The sequence below is a fragment of the Salvelinus namaycush genome, chromosome 3 (assembly GCF_016432855.1).
Source record: "Salvelinus namaycush isolate Seneca chromosome 3, SaNama_1.0, whole genome shotgun sequence".
NCBI classification, from domain to species: domain Eukaryota; kingdom Metazoa; phylum Chordata; class Actinopteri; order Salmoniformes; family Salmonidae; genus Salvelinus; species Salvelinus namaycush.
In genome coordinates, this window is record NC_052309.1 from 81,750,088 (window position 1) to 81,762,571 (window position 12,484).

The 12,484-nt window shown below is 44.7% G+C and overlaps 1 protein-coding gene across 1 annotated transcript in view; it reads left to right on the forward strand.

Annotated features, from left to right (window-relative positions):
* LOC120040861 (phospholipid phosphatase 3-like) overlaps positions 1-10,859 on the forward strand; it is a 30,915-nt gene extending 20,056 nt beyond the window's left edge. The window contains exons 2-6 of the mRNA XM_038985862.1: positions 5,798-5,955; positions 6,247-6,533; positions 6,993-7,050; positions 8,698-8,874; positions 10,432-10,859. Of these exons, the coding sequence (XP_038841790.1) occupies positions 5,798-5,955; positions 6,247-6,533; positions 6,993-7,050; positions 8,698-8,874; positions 10,432-10,533 (782 nt within the window). The 3' untranslated portion in view covers positions 10,534-10,859. The remainder of the gene's footprint in view (positions 1-5,797; positions 5,956-6,246; positions 6,534-6,992; positions 7,051-8,697; positions 8,875-10,431) is intronic.
* The last annotated feature ends 1,625 nt before the right edge of the window (positions 10,860-12,484 follow it).

Consider the following 12,484-nt stretch of genomic DNA (forward strand, 5'->3'; position numbering starts at 1 on the left):
TTTTCTCTGTGTTGTTGTTCTCTTCTCACAGTGAGCTCATTCTGGGCTGTGGTCATAGAAGTGTAAATTAGAACCAGAAGAGTTTCTTATGAGTGAGGCACATATCCCCTCTCCTCTCATTCCATCACCCTCTCTCTCTTCCTGTTTCTCCTCCCTCTCTCGGTCTCTCCCTTTGACTATTTGAAAGCATTCCCACTTTGAGAACTCCGTCCAGCAGCACATTTGGCCCGTGTGTGTGTGTGGGTCTGTGTTTGTGTTTTTCTCTCTCCTCTCTGTTTCTCTCCCTCCCTCTCTCTCTGCTCCACTCTGCTCTGCTGCTGTGTCCTCTGAGGCTGCTCTTGGCCAGGTGCAGCGGTTTGCTCACAGCTGCCTGACAGATGAGGTGAGGGGCTCTGGAGTGTCTTTTGCGTCTTCTTGTGAAAGCGTTTAGAGCCGGTGTAAACCCCAGTGTAAAGACTGGAACTTTACTGGGCCTGGCTGAGACCTCTCAGACCTCTGAGGTTGTATAGGCTAGGTGCAGGCTCGGTTGACAGTGTGTGTTCTGCTGCAGAACACATCACATATGTGTTCTGTGTGTTCTCTATGGTTTCACAGTGGTGTGTGTTTGGGAAGTTTGTATAAGATGTGTTTTGTGTGTTCTCCATGGTTTCACAGTGGTGTGTGTTTGGGAAGTTTGTATAAGATGTGTTTTGTGTGTTCTCCATGGTTTCACAGTGGTGTGTGTTTGGGAAGTTTGTATAAGATGTGTTTTGTGTGTTCTCCATGGTTTCACAGTGCTGTGTGTTTGGGAAGTTTGTATAAGATGTGTTTTGTGTGTTCTCCATGGTTTCACAGTGGTGTGTGTTTGGGAAGTTTGTATAAGATGTGTTTTGTGTGTTCTCCATGGTTTCACAGTGGTGTGTGTTTGGGAAGTTTGTATAAGATGTGTTTTGTGTGTTCTCCATGGTTTCACAGTGGTGCGTGTTTGGGAAGTTTGTATAAGATGTGTTTTGTGTGTTCTCCATGGTTTCACAGTGGTGTGTGTTTGGGAAGTTTGTATAAGATGTGTTTTGTGTGTTCTCCATGGTTTCACAGTGGTGTGTGTTTGGGAAGTTTGTATAAGATGTGTTTTGTGTGTTCTCCATGGTTTCACAGTGGTGTGTGTTTGGGAAGTTTGTATAAGATGTGTTCTGTGTGTTCTCCATGGTTTCACAGTGGTGTGTGTTTGGGACGTTTGTATAAGATGTGTTTTGTGTGTTCTCCATGGTTTCACAGTGGTGTGTGTTTGGGAAGTTTGTATAAGATGTGTTTTGTGTGTTCTCCATGGTTTCACAGTGGTGTGTGTTTGGGAAGTTTGTATAAGATGTGTTTTGTGTGTTCTCCATGGTTTCACAGTGGTGTGTGTTTGGGAAGTTTGTATAAGATGTGTTTTGTGTGTTCTCCATGGTTTCACAGTGGTGCGTGTTTGGGAAGTTTGTATAAGATGTGTTTTGTGTGTTCTCCATGGTTTCACAGTGGTGTGTGTTTGGGAAGTTTGTATAAGATGTGTTTTGTGTGTTCTCCATGGTTTCACAGTGGTGTGTGTTTGGGAAGTTTGTATAAGATGTGTTTTGTGTGTTCTCTATGGTTTCACAGTGGTGTGTGTTTGGGAAGTTTGTATAAGATGTGTTTTGTGTGTTCTCCATGGTTTCACAGTGGTGTGTGTTTGGGAAGTTTGTATAAGATGTGTTTTGTGTGTTCTCCATGGTTTCACAGTGGTGTGTGTTTGGGAAGTTTGTATAAGATGTGTTTTGTGTGTTCTCCATGGTTTCACAGTGGTGTGTGTTTGGGAAGTTTGTATAAGATGTGTTTTGTGTGTTCTCTATGGTTTCACAGTGGTGCGTGTTTGGGAAGTTTGTATAAGATGTGTTTTGTGTGTTCTCCATGGTTTCACAGTGGTGTGTGTTTGGGAAGTTTGTATAAGATGTGTTTTGTGGTATGTGGCAAACTGGCGGCCTCTTTTTTTTGTGGACTGTTTTAGAGTAGCATTTTGAGGAGCTCTGTAAGCGAGCGTTGTTGGGTCCCGGCCACGTGAGCCCAGGCTGTCAAATCAAATTTTATTGGTCACATACACGTATTTAGCAGATGTTATTGCGGGTGTAGCGAAATGCTTGTGTTTCTAGCTCTAACAGTGCAGTAATATCTAACAAGTAACATCTAACGATTTCAATACACACAAATCTATGTAAAGAAAGGGAATTAAGAATATATAAATATATGGATGAGCAATGTCAGAGCGGCATAGACTAAGATACAGTACAATAGAATACAGTATATATCAATGAGATGAGTAATGCAACATATATAAACATTATTAAAGTGACTAGTGTTCAATTTATTAAAGTGGCCGGTGATTTCAAGTCTATGTATATAGGCAGCAGCTCTAATGTGCTGTTTATGGACTTTAACACACAAATGTGGACATGACAACACACACATATTTACAGAGCGGTCAATACATCATTGACAGGGTCGGTCATAGTTTGCCTACTGAGTGGTTGATGGCTCCCATTACTGTGAGAAACACACTAGAGGACCCAACGCTAACGGCTCAACCAGCCCCACACTTTTATTATGGCAGGAATGGAGACACTGTCCATTAGCAGACTGACAAACCAGAATAACATTGATTATAACCGTAACTCTGGCGCAGATACAGAGAGAGAGAGAGAGAATTGTGGTAAAGAAGTAGCCTATTGTGGTGGATGGCCCAAGCGTAGACACCACCATGACATGTGTTTTCAGAGTAAAGCTATAAAACCTATACAGGGTTTCAGCCCCTGACTTTGTCAGTGTGTGCTTGAGTCAAGAGAACCACATCTCTCTTCTGGGCCGTTCCATATGATTTCAATCCCTTTCTGACTGCACCCCTTTTGATTTGAACAAAACCTTTCATACATGTTTGCCCATGTAGGAAGTGGTCAGAAAGGGACCCTTTTCGACCTGAATGCCAAAACATTCAGGAGATGGAGGTTCTCAAAGTTGACCCATTTTTCATACCCCACACTACCAGGAGACATTCATGTCTCATTCATGTCAGTTCATCAAAGGAAGCTGGAAGGCCTTCAAAGAAATTTAAAGGGATAGTGGTAATTTGGCAATGAGGCCCGTTATCTACTTCCCCAGAGTGGAAGGAACTCGTGGATCTAATTTGTATGTATCTGCGTCCAGTATGAAGGAACTTAGAGGTAGTTTCACAAGCTGCTAACGCTAGTTAACAACTTCCTTCAAACTGCATGCAGATACACACAAACTATATCCACAAGTTCATCTGTCTCTGGGAAAGTAGATAAAGGGCCTCATTGCCAAAATCCTCATCTACCCCTTTAAGTACCTAAGTAAGGCCTCCTGATGCATATACAACACATTTACCTTCATCTCTGTCTTTGTCCTGAGTCATGGTATTGGGTCCTTACCAACTCCAGACAACCACTCTCTCTCTCTTCTCTGGGAGAGATCTGGCTTTTCTACGGTGGTCTGGAGTTAGGCCCTTGCGTGACGTCAGAGGCTCTGTAGAGGGCTGCAGCTTGAAGTCGCACGCCATGGTGTGTTTATGTGTGTGCCGTGTGTGTATCTCATGCACGTGTTTGTACAATGTGTGTGTGTGTGTGTGTGTGTGTGTGTGTGTGTGTGTGTGTGTGTGTGTGTGTGTGTGTGTGTGTGTGTGTGTGTGTGTGTGTGTGTGTGTGTGTGTGTGTGTGTGTGTGTGTGGTCTAAATGCGTCTGAAATGAGGAGCATGTGATTCTGGCAGGAGAAGTAGATCAGGCAGAGATCAGGGTCAGGTGAGATGTTTTCACTATCTCTCTCTTCTCTCGCTCTCCCCTCGTCTCTCTCTTCTCTCGCTCTCCCCTCGTCTCTCTCTTCTCTCGCTCTCCCCTCGTCTCTCTTTTCTCTCGCTCTCTCCCCTCGTCTATCTCTTCTCTCTCTCTGCTGTCGTCAGAGCCTCCGCTATCTGCCTGCAACGTGTTTCCCTCTCCTCTCCCTCCCTCCTTCTGTCTTTCTGGCCCTCCCGTGCCTTCTCTTAACCAGAGGATATGTCGTTATCTGTGTTTGGTCTTTCTCTCTGACAAACACATACTTCCAGTATTAGCAAAGGTCACAAGCAGACATTTGCTGTATACTACAGTAACTTTACCCTGCTTATAAGCCAATGACGCTACACTACTTCCTCGTTTTCATTCCTAAATTGTATTGGCCCTTAGGTACATTGATATGTGTGTAGGTTCTTAACTGTCTTGGGCTGAAAGGGTGGCTGTATGGATCTGTTTTGGTAGTATTTATGATTGACTGACTGGTACTGTGAGTGAGATATATCTGCAGAGTATTCATGGTTATATAGTGCAGGTAGACTGAAACCTGTTGAACTCTGGTAGAGTCACAGAAAGTCACACTGAAGGTCAGTGAGCCATGTCCTACTCCCGTCTGCTACTGTTGATCTACAGTCTCTAATGGCCTGTGTGTTGTCCTCTCCTCCTTTCACGTAGTCTCTGAGATTTCCTGGCAGCAGCTGTGTTTGCCTGGGCCCGTTCCAGTTCCAGGCTCTATGATGAGGGAGAGGTTAATCATTAGTCCCATGCTCTCCCTGTTCCATGGGGGATAGGGCTATGGGGGCATGGGATAGGGGACTACATGATGGGCTAGAGGGGCTGTGGGGAGCAGAGAGCGGAACTAGAAGGGTAGTTTGGAAGTTCAGAGTGAGTATAGTGGTGTAGATTTAATTTCAGATCTAGCCTTGGATTTGATTTCATCCTCCCTGCTGTGTGACTGGTGCCAGTATCATAACGAGGTTGCACAATCTTTACCCAATGAACTTTCACCAGCAGCAGGGCAGGCTGCAGCGAGGTGTGTTTGCTTAAGAAAGCCAGACCTTGACCACCCTCCTTTACGCCTTCCTTACACACAAACTTTTAATTGGTTAGCCAACCAGGAAATTAACTTGATACAGTATTAACAATCCTTAAAATAGGAAGGTAATGTGTTACTACATTGATTTAATAAATATTCTGCCAATACAGTGGTAGTTAATGTTTAATGTTGTACGCTCCTTGTGCGTCTCTGTGCCACACTACACTATTTCTATTCCCTTATAATTGGAAACAAAAGACTACTCTATTCCCTTTCTATTGGAGGTCTCTGCAGTCACGGTGTAGTCTATACTGTAGCCTGGCTATTAGTTTACTGTAAAACCCTTTGGCTTTCACCACTTTGTCATTTTCTGTGTAATAGACTCTCTCAGTATCCTCTGTTCTCCTTTCATCCTGAATAATCCTTCATTCTGCACTGTCATCTCTGTCTCTCTCTCGTCTCCCCCTCCTCCAGCCTCTCTGGTGGAGCTCCAGTATGTAAGGAATGCCAGATACTTTGGGAGATCTTGAGTCCAGTCAGTGGATGACTGACAGGCCTAAGGCCCACCCCCTCCTCAGATTGCACCCAGGCCTATATCCTGTCTCCTAAACCCTTCTCATATAAAACAGGATCAAGGATCATTGACAACTCTTTGTCTTGGCTCACTGTGCGATGCGTCACTCTTACTTTTTTCTCACACACACACACACACACACACACACACACACACACACACACACACACACACACACACACACACACACACACACACACACACACACACACACACACACACACACACACACACATACATACATACATACATACACACACACTCCTCATATCTTTTCCTCTCTTTACCTCTTCCTATTCTGTCTCTTCATCTCCCTCATAACTGTGTCAAAACCCCCCTCTCTCTCTCTGTCTCTCCAGCCTCCATCCCGTTCTTTGCGTGTGAGTTGAAGGCGGTGACTCCGTACCGGAGGGGTTTCTTCTGTGGGGACCAGAGCATCACCTACCCCTACCTGGAGAGAGAGGCCATCCCTGACGCACTGCTCATCGCTGGGGGCATCGTCATCACTGGCCTCACGGTGAGACACACAACACAACACACCACTTACACACTGTAGGATCTTACTGAGTATATACACATGACATACTATCACCTCTTACACACTCACTGTAAGCAGACAAGAGGTTCACCTGGAAGTAGATGTATTATGAGCCATTCCATATTTAGCCTTTATTTAGTCAGGTCATTGAGAAAACCTTATTTTTTACATTACGCTGTGAAAGCGTCGTTTCTCTACCGGTATCTAGCTCAGGTTTTTTACGAAGAGGACTGATTCTAACTCTTGCTCCTCCTCTTCTTCCCCGGCCAGATTGCGCTGGGCGAGTGTTACCGGGTTCGTTTCTGTGAGGTGCAATCGCAGGCCTTCGTGCGCAACCGCTACGTGTCCTGCCTCTACAAGGAGCTGGGCAGCTTCCTGTTTGGCTGCTGCGTGGGCCAATCACTGACCAACATGGCCAAGCTGAGCGTGGGGCGTCTGCGACCTAACTTCCTGTCGGTGTGCAACGTGACATACGCCTCGCTCAACTGCGTCCCCGGCTCCTACGTGGCCCAGGTCACCTGCAGGCAGCCCAAACACAAGATGGTGGAAGAGGCCAGGTCAGTACCGAGAGGGACGCCTTCCCTATTCACACTATAGGGCCAAACCAGGCCTGGCCAAACTGAGCTGGCCTGGTTACACATCCACCATAGTTGCTGGAACCGTGCAGGAAAGGACAATGTGAAAATAAATATCAGAACTAGCACAGTGCAGTTGTGGTTGGTCCTGTAATGTGAATCAAGCTTCAGTGTATCAGAGTTGGGCTCAATTCGAGCTCAATTCCTATCAGTTGGATTGGATATGAGATTTTTCCATTGTTATGCAATCCTGGAAAGTCATGCACTGACTGGAATTGAGATGCAATAGACCCAAACGCCGCTAGTCTAGTCAAAGTGAAAGTCTGTCTTTGTGAGAAACTATTGGTATGAATGTTTATTAGCATAGATTGAGATGCAGCAATATTGACACTAGATAACTGGGTTAATGAATGACATCCCTGTTATCCCTTTATCTTTCAGGAAGTCCTTTTTCTCTGGCCATTCCTCTTTTGCCATGTACACCATGCTCTACCTGGCGGTAAGTGTCACTGGCAATTGGAGACACACACACACACACACACACACACACACACACACACACACACACACACACACACACACACACACACACACACTTGCACGTGCCTGTGGCGACAAAGAACAGCACACCTGCCAAGTAACGTTTATACACTTGAAGTCACCTGCTTTAGCTGGGATTACTACAGATTAGTTGAATGAAGGAAAGAATGATCTTTGACAGTTTTAACTTTCACTGTAATTATGAAAGAAAATATTGGACACTTTGTCCCTGTAGAGATGGAGTGCACACTCACTCACACACATACTCACAAACACTCAGTCATTCAAACACACTCACATACACACATTGTACATGCAAACTCTGAGAAAGGCAACTTTTCAAAAACCGTCCTGCCTGAAATGAAAAGGGAGAGGGAGGAAGTTTTCCACAGGGAACATGAATAGAGGGAGAGATGGAGAGCAGACAGAGCACTCCTTGTTTGGGGTTTGGGGGGGGGGGGGGGGCTGCTGAGAGATCGACAGGCTTCTTTCAACAAGAGAACCCCACTCCCCTCCTCCCCTCTCTCTCTCTCTCTCTCTCTACTGGACCATTGGTGAGGAACACATTGTAGGGTGAGAAATGACAGAGGAAGACAAAAGCCCATCATGGCTCAAGCATTTGTTCCCATAATGTATTCATTCACATTCTAAATGGAATTCCTCCACTTCATTAAGTCTCCAATGGTCCGGAATATGACTGGAATAATCGCAAAACTATTTACGGGAAATATATATGAAACTCATTCAATTTCAATCTGATAAAAGGAGAGGATTCACCAATCAAAAACATTGTTAATAGATTTCTCGGGTCCTCCCCTCCTCACCCCTCCCCTCCTCACCCCCACTTATCAGAAAGGGACAGAGAGAAAGAGGGAGAGAAAGAGAGTGAGGCATTGAGAGCAGTTGAGTGTCCTGAGAAAAACAGGGGGCCTCATTCTTCATTCTGTCTCCTCTTCTCCCTCTCTCTTCTCCCTCTATTTTCCCTCCATCCCGTCTGTGGCTTCCTGGCGAATAGCTAGTACTACTACTGCAGACTGACTGTATCCTTTAGAATCCATGGGACCTGCAGCGACATGCAGCCAGGGCCCTGGGCCAGCTGCTGGGGTTGGAGGGCAAGAAGACTGACACCTGCTTCCAGTCAGAGTGAGCCAACCCCCCTAACCAGCTCCCCTCCGGAGGAATACGTTCCACATGTCCCAGTGACAGGCCCAGGCAGCAGTCACCTCAGAAACAGCACCATGCATCTCTACAGTTAACCCCTGACCCCCCAGTCAGTCTCTGTCTGGTCCCTGACTGACACTCCTCCTCTACTGTAGTAATGATGGGGCCTGGAGGGCAAGATGAGATGGAGGAGAGGTTTATTAGGGTGCTGAGCCCAGTGTGGATTGACTAATGCCAGGTCCTCTTCCTCACCCTCTAGACGTGTGTGTGTTAACTGTGGTTAATGTACCATGTGACCAGATCACTGTGGAAAGAACGAACTACGTTGCAGTTTATGCACACACACACAGACGCATGCAAAAATGCATGAGAGTGCCTGCACACACACACACACACTTCTCATATTTGAAGGTTCTGATCATGTGACGCTGCTCTCCTTCTCCAGTTCTACCTGCAGGCACGGTTGTCATGGCGAGGGGCTCGTCTGCTGCGCCCGCTGCTGCAGTTCCTGCTGGTGATGATAGCCGTGTACACCGGGCTGAGCCGCATCTCCGACTACCGCCACCACCCCACCGACGTGATCACCGGCTTCATCCAGGGAGGCCTCACCGCCTACTGGGTGGTAAGTGTCTGTCCCTCCCCTCCCTCTGGCTCTATGGAGCTGTGGGATTGGGAACAAATGTGTTGATGTATGATCTCCTATGTCAGTCAGGTTTACAGGATGAAATAATGTCAACCATGCCTGCCTAAACAATGACATGTCCTATCCATCTGCCTGTACAATCTGTATTTATCTATATGCCTATATAATCTGTATTTATCTATCTGACTATATAATCTGTATTTATCTATCTGCCTGTATAATCTGTATTTATCTATCTGCCTGTATAATCTGTATTTATCTATCTGACTATACAATCTGTATTTATCTGACTATATAATCTGTATTTATCTATCTGCCTGTATGATCTGTATTTATCTATCTGACTATATAATCTGTATTTATCTATCTGACTATATAATCTGTATTCATCTATCTGCCTGTATAATCTGTATTTATCTATCTGACTATACAATCTGTATTTATCTATCTGACTTTACAATCTGTATTTATCTATCTGACTATACAATCTGAATTTATCTATCTGCCTGTATAATCTGTATTTATCTATCTGACTATACAATCTGTATTTATCTATCTGACTATACAATCTGTATTTATCTATCTGACTATATAATCTGTATTTATCTATCTGCCTGTATAATCTGTATTTATCTATCTGACTATACAATCTGTATTTATCTATCTGCCTGTATAATCTGTATTTATCTATCTGCCTGTATAATCTGTATTTATCTATCTGCCTGTATAATCTGTATTTATCTATCTGACTATACAATCTGTATTTATCTATCTGTCTGTATAATCTGTATTTATCTATCTGACTATATAATCTATATTTGTCTCATTCTGTCCCTATATGGTGGGATCTCATCTGGGTCAGGCTGAGCAGTATAACCAGTCTCTCTGGCGGTTGGGATATATGTCTTATGTTTGATGGATTCTCTTGGTTGCCTTTGTGTGTTTGACGGATAATATTCCATCTCTATGTATCTGTGTTTGACAGACAGTGTTCCATCTCTATGTATCTGTGTTTGACGGACAGTGTTCCATCTCTATGTATCCGTGTTTGACGGACAGTGTTCCATCTCTATGTATCTGTGTTTGACGGACAGTGTTCCATCTCTATGTATCTGTGTTTGACGGACAGTGTTCCATCTCTATGTATCTGTGTTTGACGGACAGTGTTCCATCTCTATGTATCCGTGTTTGACGGACAGTGTTCCATCTCTATGTATCCGTGTTTGACGGACAGTGTTCCATCTCTATGTATCTGTGTTTGACGGACAGTGTTCCATCTCTATGTATCTGTGTTTGACGGACAGTGTTCCATCTCTATGTATCCGTGTTTGACGGACAGTGTTCCTTCTCTATGTATCCGTGTTTGACGGACAGTGTTCCTTCTCTATGTATCCGTGTTTGACGGACAGTGTTCCTTCTCTATGTATCCGTGTTTGACGGACAGTGTTCCATCTCTATGTATCCGTGTTTGACGGACAGTGTTCCTTCTCTATGTATCCGTGTTTGACGGACAGTGTTTTATCTGTGTCTCTCCAGGCCTTCTATATTTCCTCCATGTTTAAGAACAACCGTCCAGACCTGTCTCCCACCAGCATGTCTCTGGAGAGCCCCCTGTCCAGCCAACAGACCGTCTGCTAGCAACACCTGCCCCAACACACCCCTCCTCACCTACCTGGACGGATGGGGGATGGGAGAAAAGACAGAAAGAGAGAGAGAGGGAGAGACAGTCAGATAGCAGAGGTGAGCAGCACATGGAGGGACAGGGAGGGAGAGAAGGTGTGTGAAAAGGAAGGGGGATGAGATAAGAGGTAGAGCAGGTAAAGAGCGTTCTAGCAAGTACACACATGCTCTGATGAATACGCCAAGACACGCACACACACGCAGTGCCACCTCTCTCTCACTAACACACACTACCATCTAACACACACACACACACACACACACACACACACACACACACACACACACACGCAGTGCCACCTCTCTCTCACTAACACACACTACCATCTAACACACACACACACACACACACACACACACACACACACACACACACACACACACACACACACACACGCAGTGCCACCTCTCTCTCACTAACACACACTACCATCTAACACGCACACACACACACACACACACACACACACACACACACACACACACACACACACACACACACACACACACACACACACACACACACACACACACACACCAAATCACTGTAGAGTACAGCCCGTCCACATGGAGATATGCATAGTAATTTTACAGATATTTTTGTATTCGAAAAACGACAAATGTTTCTATTTTTCAAATGAGAGTCGTAGATGAAGCTGCTAATGATAATGATTTGTTCCTGTTCTAAGTAGAATATGTTTTATATGTGATGGTGGTTAGTGGGCAGTGCATTAGGTTAGCTCTCACAAACACACGGTCGGTCAGTGTCTCTAAATTATCTTCATTGGTCGTCACTTCGTTGGTCATCCTCTGACCAGCCTGGATGATGATATCATCAGCTGGACTCCACTTCTTCAGCTTGACGTCCCCTGACTCTAATTCTGTGGATGTCTCATTGACGTTCCCCGACTCTAATTCTGTGGATGTCTCATTGACGTCCCCTGACTCTAATTCTGTGGATGTCTCATTGACGTTCCCTGACTCTAATTCTGTGGATGTCTCATTGATGTCACCTGACTCTAATTCTGTGGATGTCTCATTGACGTCCCCTGACTCTAATTCTGTGGATGTCTCATTGACGTCACCTGACTCTAATTCTGTGGATGTCTCATTGTGTGAAACGAGACAGTCAGAACTGAACTGTTATTTCAGACCTCTACACGGAACAACAGCGCTGCATGGAGTGACAAACCCTGGCAACCAAATAAGGAACAAGCACTGGCCTCGTGTGCCCTCTTTACCAGTACCCTCTCCATCCTTCACCCTCTAACTACACAGCAACTAGTAGAGGATGTCATGGACAAAGACAAAATAGAACACTTTGTATTAAACCAAGTATCTTATCTTAACTTTAGTTACCCAGGAGTGATAGGGTGGAAATCTGCTTTGCCCAGGTTACGTCCCCTCCCCTTCACTCCCACGCTTTTCCATGTCTGTACTCTGTACTAACCACTTATTACTGTGTCTCAGAGGCGGAGCTATGACTGAACCCTGTAACCTTTGACCTATTACCCTGACCTCTGAGCTGCACCTTGAGTTATGCCACTCTCACAGGGGAGCCAAAATGGCTGCCTCGTGTTGCCTATGGCAGAGGTCCCCTGTATATTCCTATTAATAGCACTTGAACTACATAATGGAACCTACTCTAATTGCTATTATATATATTTTATCTCAAGTTTGAATAATCAGTGTTTTATTTCTCTTAATATGTCACTCTCATACGGTATATGTTTTAGTTTTTTCCCAAATGATAATTAATCAAATTGAATGTAAATAGATATGTCCTTTTTATAAACCACACAGAATTTCAAAAGTATTATTAGTGCCATTTTTGGACAGTTTTTTCACGTTTATGTGTTATGTGTCTGTGTTGTTGATCAGGTACGCAGAGTTGTTGTTATTGTCATAA